The sequence below is a fragment of the Cyprinodon tularosa genome, unplaced genomic scaffold (assembly GCF_016077235.1).
Source record: "Cyprinodon tularosa strain WSP-4 unplaced genomic scaffold, ASM1607723v1 ctg465, whole genome shotgun sequence".
Classification (NCBI taxonomy): Eukaryota; Metazoa; Chordata; class Actinopteri; order Cyprinodontiformes; family Cyprinodontidae; genus Cyprinodon; species Cyprinodon tularosa.
Genome location: NW_024039191.1, coordinates 175,424 through 192,730, shown reverse-complemented (window position 1 = coordinate 192,730; position 17,307 = coordinate 175,424). Strand labels below are relative to the sequence as shown.

The 17,307-nt window shown below is 39.1% G+C and overlaps 1 protein-coding gene across 13 annotated transcripts in view; it reads left to right on the top strand.

Moving 5' to 3' along the window:
- Positions 1–17,307, top strand: part of LOC119793978 (AP-3 complex subunit beta-2) — a 59,566-nt gene that overhangs the window by 27,403 nt on the left and 14,856 nt on the right. For 5 of the 13 annotated variants that reach the window (XM_038301322.1, XM_038301319.1, XM_038301315.1 and 2 more), the window contains exons 10-17: positions 3,364–3,418; positions 3,518–3,589; positions 3,678–3,740; positions 3,826–3,958; positions 4,511–4,620; positions 4,708–4,884; positions 8,382–8,568; positions 8,942–9,072. In XM_038301322.1, the coding sequence (XP_038157250.1) occupies positions 3,364–3,418; positions 3,518–3,589; positions 3,678–3,740; positions 3,826–3,958; positions 4,511–4,620; positions 4,708–4,884; positions 8,382–8,568; positions 8,942–9,072 (928 nt within the window). Of the gene's footprint in view, positions 1–3,363; positions 3,419–3,517; positions 3,590–3,677; positions 3,741–3,825; positions 3,959–4,510; positions 4,621–4,707; positions 4,885–8,381; positions 8,569–8,941; positions 9,073–16,112; positions 16,173–17,307 lie in introns of all 13 variants that reach the window. The other 8 variants (XM_038301323.1, XM_038301317.1, XM_038301311.1 and 5 more) reach the window with 2 other exon arrangements.

The following is a 17,307-nucleotide window of genomic DNA, read 5'->3' as shown; positions in this document are numbered from 1 at the left end:
TGAAACGTATAAAGTGTGTTCTGCATCCTTGTCACCATTAAACAGAATCAAGTTTATTGCCAAGTAGGTTTTCACTTACATTTGACTTGGTGTTGATGGTGCAGATAAATTAGATATATTTACAGAATACAGAATCTATAGCTATATACCAGGGGTTGCCAGCCCAAACTGCTCAAAGAGGACCAAAAATAACCAAATCTGTCTGAAGCTGCAAAAATGTAAATGTCTTATATAAGCCTCATATGGCAACACGGGCTCTAAGTGTATTAGCCCCTGTATTTATTATACAAATGTTTCCAGCATTGGAAAACATAAAGAATGTTTATTTGACCTCCGGCACACCATATTAATATAAACAAACAAAAAAATCAATGTTCATATATTTTTGATAAAGCTCCAGGGTTGTTCCAAATGAGCTGCATGCAGCTTTGGAGTTGCGAGTTGCTGACCCGTGCTATATAGACCTACAATATAAAACATACAATATACTACATACAATATATAGTATATAGCTATATAGTATATACACAGTAGACTGTACGTCAATGTAACGCAGGAGGTCTAGAGATGCTACGTTGGTGTAGCTTGTAGTTCTGGATCCATTCATGTTGGTGTTCTTCCTCGCCTCTGCTCCTGTATTACTTCTGCTGCAAATAGGCTCAGCTTAAAAATGAACAGAGACTCCCTTTATTCAACATCAGTATCATTACAACCGTGAAAAAAAATCCTCTGGAGCAGACATTATCAGTTATTCAAATGGAAGAAATGATAAACTAATAATTACTAGACAATTCTTTGTAAATTGACCATTTGTTAACTTCCCTAGCTTCCAGAAAAGTCTGACATTTTTGTGCCTTTTATATTTCAGTTCTCATAATGTTTTTTGCAACAATGCCTTCCCTTTCACCACTCCTCCATACAGCTTAGTTTTGACACGTATCAGCAGATTGTCTCACTTGATCCGTGCAGCTCCTCCAGGGTCCCTGTGAGTCAATGAGTCGATGCAATCAACTGGTTTTCCTTAGATAGAAAACTTTGAATCAATTTGACTGGATGATCTGGTTGAACTGGAAAGTGCCTTGAGGTGACATGTGTTGTGAATTTGGCGCTATATAAATAAATTGAATTGAAAACTGAATTGAAATGTGATGTTTGCTCTCATTTCACAAAACTGTGATTCCTTTTGCAAGTAACTGACAAAAAGGTGAATCATAAAGAAAACAGTGAAGAGCTTCACAAGAGAATATAAAGCTTGAAACCCTCTAAAGCAGTAAACCCTCTAAAGCAGAAGACAACAGAAAAATAAGAAAAGGAAGGAAGGAAGAATAAATCAGTTTGGCCCCAAAGCAGCAAAGAGAAATGAACAGGAACCATAAACCATGCAGAGAGATGACAGCACATAGGCAGCCTCTGGGCTGTAAGTCTGTCAAGCTTCTTATTAAGCAAATGGTTCTGGGTTAAATTGAGTCATCATTCAACAAGATTTATTTCAACTGCATTTCTGTGTCAGAAATTCACTGAACTGGACAATAGGATTGTATTTAACTCCATTCTGCAGGATGTCTTCAGTCTGAGATTTTATAGTAACATGTTTAAGTACATTAAATTATTAACGGTAAGGTTAATATGTGGATAAAAACGAAGATGTGTAAATTAAACAGCTTTTTGGAATGTATAGGAATACTTCTTTTAGGATATTTTTCTCCCTGATAGCAATCTAAAGATATTTTCCTTTTTTAAAGGAAATCCCTTTTTAAAGATGATACCTGTTTTAAAACTTAGAGGCTTTACAGCACATTTAGATAGCAGAATAAATGTAACAAATGCAGATTCTTGGACACAATATTCAGCAGACAAACAGGACAGTTTGAAACAAGTTTATTTTTTAAAAGAAAAAAAGAGCGGCAGAACTTGTTCAGGGCGGGTTATCGGATTCTCTGGTTAAGAGTTCAGTCCAATCTAGAGATTTAGGAGGAACCTGGGGGGGAGATTGCCCGCCACTGTGGTCGTTACCGCTTCAGAGCAGAGAGGTCAGGGGAGCTGATGCTAGGCGACGCCGAGCAAGCAACAGTGTCTGTCAGGGATTATCCAAAGCCTAAGAACAGTCCAAACCAGTTTCACAAACCAGAAGATTAGAGAGCTGAAAAGGTATCCAATGAGAATCCAAGCTGAGGTTAGTTGTCTGGTAACCAGCAGAATCCAGGAAGCCAGTCCAAAAATCAAACTGAACAGAGCAGACAGGAAACAGGCAAAAAAAAAAATAATTATCAAGAGGCAGAAAGGGGTCAGCATTAAAAATGTTAAAACACTTACTTTAACCCTAGAGTTACTGTCACCGAAACAGCTACAATAATCCGGTGCTAATGGCAGGCAAGCAAACAGCATAAATAGCTGCGGGAACCAGGTGAGAAAGATCTGCGGTAATCAGCCGAGGGGCCGATTAGACAGGTGAGCAGGGGCAGGTGAAAAAAGCCAACCATCAGTGCTAGGATTATGACAATAAATGTCTTTTAGCCTAATTACAATAGTGTTCATCTATGTTTATTACTGTTTTCCTCACATCAACAGATATGCTGTTGCAGCAGAGTCCCTGAAAGAGCCTTGAATTTACAGATTTGACACTTAAAGCTTCTGACTTCAATTAACTGATTTCTTTCTGTTGATGTTGTCATGCTGAGCTCTCTGCTGAAATGTTAGGCTAACTTAACTTTAACCTCTGTGTTTTAATAAGACTTGTTGGTAGAGAACATTAAAGTGCATTTCCAGTGAAGTACGTGGAACTCTGGCAGACAGAAAGCGAAAGTCATCATAAATGTTGAAAAATGCTTTGATTATTAATTAAAAACCAGATGTATTAAAAAATTAAAAAAAATTTGTGCATGGCCTAGAATACAGTTCATTACATTTAAATATGCATGTATATGTACCATTCATTATAGCATTTCTTTACCTACTTTAATTATATCAGCTGATCTTGGTGCATCACTAGAGGAGTTTCGTTCAAAGAGTTTTGGACAGGGCCGTCTCTCAAACATGTTTTTGTTTAAAAACTGAACTTGAAGGAACCAGTTCGAGCTGCATGCTGTTTGAATCATCCTTCCAGACATGTTTTATCCTTATTTGCAAAATGTAAATCTCTGCTGTAAACCCTATTGCATTCATTTAATCTAAACTTCACAAAAGGTTTTTAGATCCTATAAGCTCTACGTTGATTGCTAAGAAGTTGGCAATGCTAATGGCTCTTCATTCTCCTTTTTGAAGCTGTGGATTTCCAGCGTGATAATGTCGCTGTTTTAGTTCTACCAAGGGATGAAAGTACTGCACATCATTAACGTCCACCTCTCTGATTTTTTGTTCCATCAGTGAAGTCCAGTACGTAGTTCTTCAGAATGTGGCAACCATGACCATTAAAAGGCGGGTAAGTCTCACTTGTCGCTCCAAACTTACTTTGCCTTTTTATTTTTAATTTATTTGAAACTCTGACACATCTAGGATTTTCTTGGTGTGTGCCTTGCAGGGCATGTTTGAACCATACCTGAAGAGCTTCTACATCCGCTCCACAGACCCAACTCAGATAAAAATCCTAAAGGTTCCTCCCTGTCCCCCTCAACCTGTAAACCCAAAGAATCTATTAGAATTCAGCCTTGAAACCCATTTTATTGTTGTTTATTTGACAGCTGGAGGTCCTTACAAATCTGGCCAATGAGACAAACATTTCCACCATCCTCAGGGAATTTCAGGTAACCTAATACTAGTAGTAACAGTTTAGTAACAATGTTCTTAGGGATGCACAAACAACAACCTTGTTTAACATGTTTCTCACAGACTTACATTAAAAGTATGGACAAAGATTTCGTGGCTGCAACAATTCAGGCTATCGGTCGCTGTGCCACCAACATCGGAGAAGTCAGAGACACATGTTTGAACGGTCTGGTGCAGCTGCTGTCCAATCGAGATGGTAAGAGTTAAGAGATCAAACGCCTTCTAAAGTGGTATGTTCTGCAGAAAACAGGATAATAAAGTATTACTTTACTTTAAACAGATTTTATTACTACTTTTATTCTTACTTTATTTATTGCTATGTTACTTTCACGTCAGTAACATAGGACACAATATATTTGTAAATCTAAAAGAACAGGTTGAAGTACAATAAATGTTAATTATTTATAGGTACCATAGATTCAGGCTCTGAATGTCGGTAACATATTTTGAGACTTTAGTTATTTGACTCAACTGAAAAATGTTTTTAAAGGGAAAAGAGTTTGGTGGTGAAGTAATTTACCAAACACATTGTCTCAAAAAGCAGCTTTTTCAAAGAAAGAGAAACAGTAACACATTTATACTATTAGGCTGCTTCTCTATGACAAACCCTATTACATAAAGGTTATAACATGTTTTCCAAATATGGTACAGTCCTGAGATAAATAGCAAACCTACCCAGGTAAGAGTCTAAGTTTTAATATTAGTTTTCCTCCTCTGATGCAAATGTTTGACTTGTCTTGTTGTAAAGAGCTGGTGGTAGCCGAGTCAGTGGTTGTCATCAAGAAGCTGCTACAGATGCAGCCAGAAAAGCACAGCGACATCATCAAGCACATGGCCAAACTCACCGACAACATCCAGGCAAGTCACTCTGCCTTTTGCTTGTGCATCCCCTTTGTCAGCATAGCTTAAAGCTCTGCTTCACAGATAGATATCTCTGTTTTCCAGGTTCCGATGGCCCGAGCCAGTATCCTGTGGCTGATTGGAGAATACTGTGAGCACGTGCCAAAGATCGCTCCAGATGTCTTGAGGAAGATGGCCAAGTCGTTTACCAATGAAGAGGACATTGTGAAGCTACAGATCCTAAATCTGGCTGCAAAGCTCTATCTCACCAACTCTAAACAGGTAGAGATACTCACATCCAAAGAACTAGACTTTCTGGATCTATGTAGATCTAGTTCAGGCCACTGTTCGGAATCCTACATTACAAAGTAATTCAAATCTATCCGCGATTGTACCTGAGGTAGTCATGGAATCTGAACCGGGTTTAGACTGCTTTGATCCAGTTGAACTCTCTGAATTAGCAAAATTATTGTCTTCATCTAAGCCTTCAACTTGTATGTTAGATCCAGTTCCAACCAGGTTATTTAAGGAGGTATTCCCTTTGAACTCCTCCTCCATTTTAGATGTGATTAATCTATCTCTGTTACAGGGATATGTACCTAAAGCTTTTAAGATTGCTGTAATTAAACCTCTGCTTAAGAAACCGTCTCTTGACCCAGATGACTTGGTCAATTATAGACCTATATCCAATCTTCCTTTCTTATCCAAAATTCTTGAGAAAGTAGTTGCCAAACAAGTTTGCGATCACTTCCACCATAATGAACTTTTTGAAGAGTTTCAGTCTGGCTTTAGAGCTCATCATAGCACTGAAACAGCTCTGGTGAAAGTCACTAATGATATTCTCATGCATGGCCTCAGATAATGGACTTGTATCTGTGCTCGTCCTGTTGGATCTTAGTGCTGCATTTGATACAGTTGACCATAATATTCTTTTAGAAAGAATTGAATATTTTGTTGGAATTAAAGGAACAGCACTAGACTGGTTTAAATCTTATCTATCTGATCGAATTCAGTTTGTTCATGTTAATGATAGATCTTCAACACGCTCAAAGGTTACCTGTGGAGTACCACAGGGATCAGTGCTAGGACCAATTCTCTTTACTTTATACATGCTCCCAATTGGTAGAATTATTAGACAGCATGGGATTAATTTCCACTGTTATGCTGATGATACCCAGCTATATCTGTCTATAAAACCAGATGAAGCTAACCCATTACATAGATTACAGGCATGTCTTGAAGACATAAAAACCTGGATGACTCTTAATTTTCTGCTTCTGAATGCAGACAAAACAGAAGTTATAGTCTTTGGACCAGAGTCTCTGAAAAAGAAACTGATTAGCCAGTCACTTCATTTGGATGGGATTAAACTGATTTCAGATAATAAAGTAAAAAATCTTGGTGTTATTTTTGATCAGGACCTGTCATTTAAATCCCATATCAAAGAGGTTTCTAGAATTTCCTTCTTTCATCTGAGGAACATTGCAAAAATTAGAAATATCCTGTCCAGGGGTGATGCTGAGAAACTAGTCCATGCATTTGTTACTTCAAGGCTGGACTATTGTAATTCTTTACTATCAGGAAGTCCACAAACTGTAGTTAAAAGCCTTCAGCTGATCCAAAATGCTGCAGCCAGAGTTCTAATGAAAATGAAAAAGAGAGATCATATCTCTCCTATCCTGGCTTCTCTTCATTGGCTTCCTGTTAAATCAAGAATAGAATTTAAAATCCTCCTTCTCACATATAAAGCCTTAAATGGCCAAGCTCCATCTGATATCAGAGATCTGATTGTTCCTTATGTTCCTAACAGAGCACTTCGCTCTCAATCTGCAGGTTTACTAGTGGTTCCTAGAATTTCTAAAAGTAGAATGGGAGGCAGATCTTTTAGTTATCAGGCTCCTCTCCTGTGGAACCAACTACCAGTTTTAGTCCGTGAGGCAGACACCCTGTCTACTTTTAAGGCTAGGCTTAAAACTTTCATTTTTGATAAAGCTTATAGTTAGGGTGGCTCAGGTTATCCTGAGCTATCTCTATAGTTATGCTGCTATAGGCTTAGACTTTTGGAGGACATAGGGACCCCCATTTCATCATTCTGCTTCATTCTCTCTCTGTTCTCCTATTCTGCAGAATCTGTTAGTTCAATCTCTAACCTTCTGCTCTCTCTGCTTTTCCTCAGAGTAGCTTTGCCTCGTCTGTTCCTGTTTGGCTGTGACGTCATCCTGGAAAAAAAACATCAGCTGTGCTGCTTCTATCAACACCCTTGTTAATAGATGTTGGAGATCGGCCTGTTTTCCAGTGTGGTCCTGTTTCTCTGACCGTGACTGAGTGGATGTGCTCTCTTCGTCCTCTGGCATGGGAGCTGCCTTGGAGCTCGTCTGCCTGGCTGTGTGTTTCCTGGACGGGGCCGCCTTTTACAGCTGCTTTTTGTATCTCTGCTTCTGTCTCCTTGAACCCCAGTCGGCCTCGGCAGATGGCCGCTCACACTGAGCCTGGTTCTGCTGGAGGTTTCTTCCTGTTAAAAGGGAGTTTTTCCTCTCCACTGTCGCTACAAGCATGCTTAGTGTGGGGGATTGTATTTGAGTCAATGAGTCAATGCAATCAACTGGTTTTCCTTAGATAGAAAACTTTGTATCAATTTGACTGTATGATCTGGTTGAACTGTAAAGTGCCTTGAGATGACATGTGTTGTGAATTTGGCGCTATATAAATAAACTGAATTGAATTTAATTAAATTCAGTTTATTTATATAGCGCCAGATTCACAACACATGCCATCTCAAGGCACTTTACATTTCAACCAGATCATCCAGTCAAATTGATTCAAAGTTTTCTATCTAAGGAAAACCAGTTGATTGCATCGACTCATTGACTCAAATACAATCCCTCACACTCAGTATGCTTGTAGCGAGTAAGGAAAAGCAGAGAGAGCATAACGTTAGAGATTGAACTAACAGATTCTGCAGAATAGGAGAATAGAGAGAGAATGAAGCAGAATGATGAAATGGGGGTTCCTATGTCCTCCAGCAGTCTAAGCCTATAGCAGCATAACTATAGAGATAGCTCAGGATAACCTGAGCCACTCTAACTATAAGCTTTATCAAAAAGGAAAGTAACTAGTGGGAAGTAACTTCTCCCAAAAAGTAACTGATTGCTGTACAATCAAAGTATTTAAGTAGTTACTAGGCAAAGTAGCTACTCAGTTACATTTTATAATCTAAAATGAAGCATCAGCTCCCTTTGGATGCTACTATGACCTTGATTATAAAACACAACACAAACACAAAGAACAATTAATGAATTATATTCTGAAATAAAATAATGTCAGACATTATACACCCATCTAAATCATTTTAGTGTCTGTTTAAAGGACAAGTGAATAAAGTGATAAAAGAGCCATAAAACAAACTACATGCTTTAGGACTTGATGTTTATGCTCATTAACCAGCTGTGATTGGGTACTAAAAAGTTTAACACTGAGAAACTATGCCTTTCAAGCAATACAACAAAAACAGAGTAAACTTTGTCATAAAACTAACGATTGCAGACAAACTAGGAGACTTTGTTCCCATTATTTCAATGTTTTTAAAGGGGTTTGGTGTCGGAATTACTGTCATTTAGTGGTGAGATGGCGGTTTTTCCGCTCGAACGAATACTACGCCCTAGCATGTCACTGCCTCAAAGACATACTGTGGCAACGGTGGCCTCTGTGTGTCAAAAAGCCTCAACCATGAAGATGTAGCCATCTCAGCCAGCTCTCCTCTTTCTTCTCTCTTCCCTCAGACTAAATTGTTGACGCAGTACGTTCTCAACTTGGCCAAGTACGACCAGAACTATGACATCCGTGATCGGGCGCGGTTCATTCGGCAGCTCATAGTGCCCATTGAGAAGAGCGGAGCTCTCAGCAAGTATGCCAAGAAGCTTTTCCTGGCTCTGAAACCTGCACCTGTGCTCGAGTCTCCATTTAAAGGTACGGTAGTCTTTTCTTTTAATACAATTAAAGTCCTTCTACATATTTCAAGATGGATTTTATTTTTTGAACCTGGGGTTTACTCAGTGTACTTAAGGCTCTTTTAATATACATAATATATATGATCAAAACCACAAATTTATTCCATAAATGTATGAAAAAGTGCTTTAAAAGATAAAAGCAGATTTAATTGGTTTGCCATACCAATTATTTTAATTTCAGCAATCCTTGCATTGGCACACTACAGCGACAACAGGGGCCAGTTTTTCATTCTTTGTTCCACTGGCAAAAGAAAATGATGAACCTTTGTACGTACCTGCTGATAATAATTAATGATTAATTTAATATTTTTTTATACTCTGTGATTTCCCAGATAGAGACCACTTCCAGTTGGGTTCCCTTTCCCACCTGCTGAATGCCAAAGCTGGGGGCTACCAGGAGCTGCCTGACTGGCCCGAATCCGCCCCCGACCCCTCCGTGCGCAACGTGGAGGTGAAGGAGTCTGTGCGTGCAGTGGAAGCAGTAACTTACAGAGACACAGGGGCCCTCTGGGTTCTCCGGGTGCCCCTGCACACAGAGGAGAGCGAGGGCTGCTCCTTTTCCAGAGCAGTGACTCAGAGGGGTTGGATGCCAGAGCTTCACATCCAAAACAATCTAAACTCCAATACATCACAGATTCCTCTATTACTGACCATCATTCATTCATTTACAGATCATCACCATCAACATGCATCCTTTGGGTCTCCATTTGCTATCCAGACAGATGTAGCTTAATAGCTTTTCTTCCATAGAAGAGAAGAAATCACACAAAGAAATCAGGAGTCTATTAAGAGTCTATGTAGAAATCAGTCAGTGATTGAGCTCCACTCATCCTCTCTGCTGCACTCGCCTCTGTGGGGCAGCAGCTCCTTGCCTCATCCACACATCATCTCTCACAGCTGTTTGTATCAGTGTGATACAGAGGGGAGCAGACTTTGGTTCTCAACTAAGTGTTGTTCTGATTGACATTTTCTTTTTATTTTACCATTACTAAAGATAGGCTGGGCTGGCCAGACATTCTCACCATTTAACCCCCTTTCATGTTTTTAGATAAAGCTATAATATGAATACGGAAAAATTGTATCGCTTGTATTTAGCAATGCAGATTTTTCAATTCAGTTACATTTAGTTTATTAATATATTGCTAAATCACAACACATGTCATCTCAAGGCACTTCACAGAGACAATTTAACCAGACCATCCAGTCAGATTGATTCAAAGTTTTCTACCTAAAGAAAAAACAGTTGATTGCATCGACTCATTGACTCTACAGAGATCCCTCACACCAAACATGCTTGTAGCGACAGTGGACAGGAAAACTCCCTTTAAACAGGAAGAAATGTGCAGCAGATCCAGAACCAGGCTCAGTGTGAGCAGCCTCGCAGACTAAAACTATTGGGCTCCATGGGAGAGGATCCTGATAACTGAAAGATCTGCCTCCCATTCCATTTTTGGGGGGATTTTTAGAAACAATAGTTCCGATTGCTGCTATTAAAATATAATGTAGCAATTTAATTTTAATATAAACTAGTGTTGCACCGATACCGATACCAGTATCGGACGGGGCCCCAATACAGCCCTAAAATGGTGGTATCGGTATCGGCGAGTACCAACTAATAGGCCACCGATACCATTTTGAGAGCCATAAGTTTATTCAACTATTGTCACCCACTCCTGGTAGGTAATAAAAAGTTCTACTGGATTCACTTTGTAATAGATTTTTTCCTGCTTCACAAAGGTAGGCAGCAGCTTGACAAAGCCATGATGGCAATTATTTTACATTATTATGGTATCGGTATCGGCCGATACTGCACAGCCAGGTATCGGGGCCAAAAAATGGCATCGGCGCAACACTAATATAAACCAATTATCTGTAATATTTCTATATAAAACTTTAGTCAAAATACAGACACAGCTACTAAATGATAGTTATCACCCTTCTGTTGCATTGGGTGTTAATCCATTTAATCTGTTAGATTGGTTGCTAGCCTGCCGTCTGCTGGTTTACAGACGTGCTGCACATAGCTTGTCAGCTATAGTTTTAAAGCAGGGTTAGTTAACTTTGATGGATGCTGCTCAGTTTTGGGTCAGCTGCTTCTTTACCATTTCATTTTGAAAATTAATATTTTTTTCGATTTATTTCTGTAACCTTCTATACACTTTAGAGTTATTACTTTAAATGACTTGTATAAAGATAACATTTTATTCCCATTTATTGTTGTTCTAATCCAGATTTCTCCTACTTCACTCATAAAAAATGACAGATTGTGACCCCATATCAAACCATAGTGAGTCAAAGTGACCTTAGAAGATCTTATTTTGGAAAATCCCCTTAATCATCTGTTACCAAAACAGGTAAAAATTTAACACTGGTCGGTATAAAATGGACCGGGGTGAACAGCATGATTTGTACCAAAGTCTCTCCTCTTCTGCTCCATCCCATTCCCTCCATGTATCTCCACTGCTACAGTGTGTTATAACTTGGCATAACGTAAGGTCACCAAACGCTTGGTTGTACATTCACACAGGTAGTTAATATGGCATTGCTGGGAAACTTTTCAACTGATTTAATGCTATGGGAATGAAGATATTTATTTTAAAATTCCACTCTGCTTAATTAGTTGGCATTACAATGCATTCAGGGCTTGATCTTCCAAATAAGTTAAATTAAACCTTGAGAGACTCAGACAGAGAAAAACTGCGAAAAGTTTTATTGTTATGAAGGAAATAAGTTATTTGGTGTTCAGGCCCTGGCAGAGGAGTTTAATGCTGTGAATTAACATTTGCTTGGATGAGTAATCTTGGTAAACAATTAGAGTAATCTTCTCCTTTGGGGCCGGTGTGGTGGTGGAATAAGGACGAGGATGAATGAGACTGAAAATAGCCTGAGAGTGAGGGAGCAGATGGGGCAGGGCTGGGTGAAAGTTAGCTGGCGTGCTTCGTAGGAGGTGCACTCCTGACATTGTTTGGCTGGTCCATTTAGCTAAATTGCACATGCAATTTTATTTTTTATAATATGCTTTAAATCAAAGTGTTGTGGAGATCTACAAAGACTGTTGGTCAGATGTTAAGACGTGTAAAAAGAGTTTGTTCTGCCCCTTAAATTGCACCGATTGCATGTTCTACTGCTGGGCGTAAAAGATGGATGACGTTCAAAGCCATGAAGATAATAACATTTAAAGTTCACCTCTTAGCCTATCTTAAAATGCCATTAACGAAAGTGAAAGAAAATTAAGCAACGCATATGCTGTGCACAGTTCTGCTTTTTTAAAACATGGAGAAAAATATGTTTATTTTTTTTTATTAAATAAAAATAATGTTATATATTATTTTCATAAGCATGCCACAATAATTAAGTTTAGTAATTTTTTTCCGATGTGGTTAATTAACAATATAAAGAGTGTCTGCCTCCTGCTGCAGTAGTCTTTGCTGGACATCTACAGCTTTGTTGTAGATGTTTTTTTTCTTTAACAATATTATACTGCTGTAGTTATTTTTGACATAATCAAAGGATATCGCTTCATCCTCTAGCATTGTACCAATGCTTCCTCTTTGGCAACAATGATTGGCAGATATTTTTATGTGTCAGTTTGCACCTGACTTTAAAAAGTGCAAAAAAAGACAAAAATTGCAGCCTTTAAAATAAATTGCTTTGCAAATGGTATTAATATATATATTTGTATATCGTAAACCTATGAAATTGCAAGGTTATTTTTCCATTAGATTTTCCATACGATCTGCATAAGACACAAAAAAATGTCTGCAGAAGCTGCCTACTGAACTTTACATGCAAATGTAGGTGCAAAGATCTGCTCTGCACCTACAAACGTTTGCACCTTTTATAAGACCTGCAAACCTTCTGATATCAGCACCTTCGGTTTGTTTTTAATTAACATAGATCTTCTCATTGTCAGATATGCCCTCAGAGGAATGAAAGGAAATAGCTGCTACTTGCAGGAACCTTTGAAAACCTCATATATATTTGCCTCCACAACAAAGTGTAATCTGTTGCCAGCCATGTTTTTGTTTCTCTACATGAATCATCCAGCAAATAATTCTTCTAAATAATAGGAAAGAAATACCTATTTTCTTAATAATAAAACTGTGATAAAATGTCCCTATTTAGTTGTATTTCGCTGAATTGTAGAGTTATTTTTAGAAAAAATAATACTCAACTTTAAATCCGCTTTAATGTTGGATTTTGAGTAATATATTCAGAATCATACTTGTAGGCCTAAATGTGTTTATAAAAAACAAAATTTCAATGATGGTTTGTTAGGCAGCTTGTTTCAATCAACAAGCAGGCAGGATGCTGGCTGGAGGTTTAACCATTAAAAATTGTTGGAATTTGTTTAAAGTGTACGGTTTCTTTACCTGACCACAATTTTCAGTACAGCACATTTATTTCCTTTAAAATGTTAGAAACAACCAGACCTGTTTTAGACAATCCTCAAAACCAATCTCCATTGCTTGTTTATGATCGCTGCTCTGCTGGAACATCCAGCTGTGTCCAAGTATGACCCAAACTGCCAAGCACAGCTGAAAGGGAAGCTTGTTAGGATGGAAACTAGCCAGGCTCCTGCCTACCATGAAGTCAAAATCACTGGACCAACAGAGCAGGTTCTCAGGTCCTGAAGAGTCACTGTGATAGAGCTATGAAATGCTTCACTGCAGCGACACATCTGAATCAAATAACTAAATAATCTCCTCACTTTGCAATAAAATATTGCAGTGGCATGGTAACATGCCTTTCATTTGATTCAAGAGTTTCTGAACAGGGATATTTCTAAAAGATGTAGGAGCTTTTAAGTAATGGAGTTTGGGTTTTATGGCTTAGAGTAGAGGTCTTCAATGCTTTTAGTTTGGACCAATCGATGTGTTTCTGGACATGGTGCAAGAAAGAAAATACAGGAAATATGCTAGAAAAGAAAATGTGAGTCTTCAACAAACATTGTTGTTACTGTCAAGGCATTAGTAGTGGCAAAATCATACTATGGGTCGTTTTTAAATGCCATTGCTGCTGAATACAGAAAGAGGATAGTATAATGACGGATTCAACATTCCCTCATAACAAGCAAGCATTCAAACGGGACATTTGCTTTCAAAAATTCCCTGAAAACATTTCCTGGAATGGATAAAGCTTTCTAGGCAAGCATCAGGGAAGTGTACCTTACTAAAACCTTTGAGCCATTGCAAATTTGAGAAGTACCTAAACATCCAGGATGCAGGCAAGGTGCAACTTTCTAAGGGGGGAAACAGTACAGGTGGATATATACATTTGAACATCTTTATACACCAGAGTCTGGAACGTGTTTTGGGTCCTGATGCTCCTGACCTCAGCCTCACTCCACTTCTTGTTAAACTCCCTTTAATTAATGAAAGGGTTGCCTTCTTGACAATCCTCTGGAGGCCCCGGTTATCCCATCATTTCTGTTAGTTTCATATAGAGCTAATATGCAACGTGTGTCATCTCAAGGCACTTTTTAATTAAAAGAATTCAACCCAACTCAGTTCAAACTCTTTTCACCTTCAAGCTTACAGATTCCAAGTCAGTTACATATGTTGCAATCTGAATGAGAAATCTAATCTAATCTGGATCTTAACAGTATAGACAGTGTCAACATCAGAAACAAGGCATCCACAGCACAAAGCTGACCCTGGTAGGACTCAACTCAGGAGTTCCTTAATGCAATTCAACTATGCTAACATCTCCATTAACCTACCGTAAAGATTCGGATTTCAATTTACATTTCTGAATTTGAAGTGTCAGAAAACAAAAAAAAGGGAGATAATTGTTCCAAAAGTCATTATTAATAAGAATAAAACACACGAAGAGAAAAAAAATGCTGCATATGTTGAATTCTGCAATCACAGAAAGCAAAGAGCATAATAGTGGAAGCTTGATGCTAGGACAAAACCTACTTCAATTACTTTAAGTTATAGTAGCGGATTTTCACAATTTTTTTAAAAGACCCACCCTCTCCGCTGTAAAAAAAAAATGCACATGCACATCCCCGTACCCTCTCCCGAGAGGGAACGCCTATCAAACGTGTGCAAGATCATGCACAGGCACGTCTCCTCATGCACGCTCTGTTTAAAAGTTGCTGTTTGCATCCCTCATACATGCTTACTTTCCAAAAGAAGATTTGCATTTTTTCCACCAAGTCAGACTTACCAACGTTAAGTGGAAATGGGGAGGAGCACGTAGGACGGCCTTACATAAACATATCACCAGAATGAATAAAGATTGCGAGGACCACTTATTTCGATGATCCACCCAGAAAAAGAACATACTTTTAAATAATGCTAACACACCAAATACAAAACACCAGCTAAGAAAAAACTGCTTCAAGTAGCAAAAAAACCAGCTGTAAGTTGAGAAAAGCTGCACTCTAGCTCCCCATAGCAGTAGTAGGACCAGATCACTGGGGGAGACGATTATTAAACCTTATGGGACCAGACAACAGATATTTTCTAACTAATGTCTTAGGACCTGACATAAACGTTGACATGAATATGACATAAATAGTAATGTCTTAAGCACTGCTGCCTTGCAGCAAGGGGCTTCTGGGTTTGATTCCCGGCCCAGGGTCTTTCTGCATGTTCTCCCTGACCATGCAAGGGTTCTCTCCGGGTACTCCGGCTTCCTCCCACAGTCCTAAAGCATGACTGTTAGGTTAATTGGCTTCTCTAAATTGTCCTTAGGTGTGTATGTGATTGGTTGTTTGTCCTGTTTGTCTCTGTGTTGTCCTGCGATGGACTGGTGACCTGTCCAGGGTGGACCCCACCTCTCATTGACTGCTGGAGATAGACACCAGCACCCCTCGCGACCCCACTTGGGACAAGCGTGTCAGATAATGGATGGATGGATAGTATGTCTTAGCAAAGACATTAATTTTCAGAGGGAAGAAATAACCAGTACATTTTCCTTTAAATTTTGTTAAACATTTACGGTAATCAAGTTTGAACACTTCAGGCATGCAGTTCGTTTTTAAGAAAGATCTAGGTCATAGCAGTGATGCTTTGCTCCACTGAGTGGTCTGGAGGACCTCTTTATAATGGACTAGTTTGAACCTTTTCTGAACTTGCAATTTTTTTTTAGTACTTGAAGCAACTTTCCTTTGAATGTGTCTAAATATCATTTATCTATTTACAGCAGGCTTTGTGTTTGCAGGGTGTTTCCACTTTGCAGCTCTTTGTACTCTGTGATCACAGCATCTCTCTTTAGCAGCACTTTTTTGCATGTGTTTTTTGTGTCTGTGTGTGTTGCTTTAATTTTGGAGTTTTGTTAGTATGGTTTTTATATTTGCAGGATATATTTTATTTGCTGTAAAATCCTGCATTTGGACAACATGTGCAGCCCTTATCCACCATAATAAAACAAACAAAAACAGCAGCAATGTCTATAAAATAGCTCATCAGTTGGTAAAGGTTCTTTCAATTTAAATTAATGGGGGCACTCTGACCAGCTCTCTCTCCCTCTGCATGCTGCAAACGTCCTTAGACAGAAGAAGTCATAACCACCGGAGAGGGACGGATCGGCCTCCTGGGGGACTGGCGAGAGGTGCCCTGTTTGAGAGTGCAGTGGTTTTAGCTCTGATGGCTATTCTGTTTTCCTACAGATTCCATTTTAACTGATCCTATTTTCAGCTGTCTGGAAACTGTTACAGTGAGGGAATTCTGCCAACAAAGCAACCATGTTAAAACATTCGGCGCTCTAAATAACGTCTACTGGTTAAGTTCATCCATGGATGAACTTTGGATGGCAAATATAGAAACTTTTAGCAATGCATCAGTCAAAGAATGTTGCCCTTCATACACATATTTTCTGCAGAAGACCCCCTTTCTCCCCCCTTTCCTCTGCTCCACCTGCTTGAAAGTTGTAAAACATTTTTTTTTTATGATAGCTATTTCTTTGGATCTTCCTCAACCTTCTGAGTCTTCATCTTTCACCTACCACTCATTGTGGACATGATTTAATTTTTTTTTATTTCTGTGTCCTGTTTTGTTGCTAGACCCTTTTCAAAGTTATTGGTAAAGATGTGTAAAAAGCCTTGAAATCAAATCTTCTTTTACTCTAGTAGCTTCATAGAAATTAGCTTTGAACCTGAACCAAACCTTTGATATAGGCAGTTATTCAGCAGAAAAGATCACTTTATGTTAAGAAATGGTTGAAATGGTCAACCCTAGTAGCTGCTATCAGCTACAGGGGTTTTAGAAAAAAAAGATGCACCTAGTATTCAGGGAGAGACAGACAGTAGGAGAGTTCAAAACATTTATTGAAACATCCCAGGAGGACCCGAAGGAAGTCGATCCTGGACAGGGTTACAGAAGAGGCATGAACAGACAGGAGACAGGATCCAGATCACGCAGGAACAGACAGGAGGCAGGATCCAGATCACGCAGGAACAGACAGGAGACAGGATCCAGATCAGCCAGGAACAGACAGGAGACAGGATCCAGATCAGGCAGGAACAGACAGGAGACAGGATCCAGATAAGGCAGGAACAGACAGGAGACAGGATCCAGATCAGGCAGGAACAGACAGGAGACAGGATCCAGATCAGGCAGGAACAGATAGGAGACAGGATCCAGATCAGGCAGGAACAGACAGGAGACAGGATCCAGATCAGGCAGGAACAGATAGGAGAAAGATCCAGATCAGGCAGGAACAGACAGGAGACAGGATCCAGATCAGG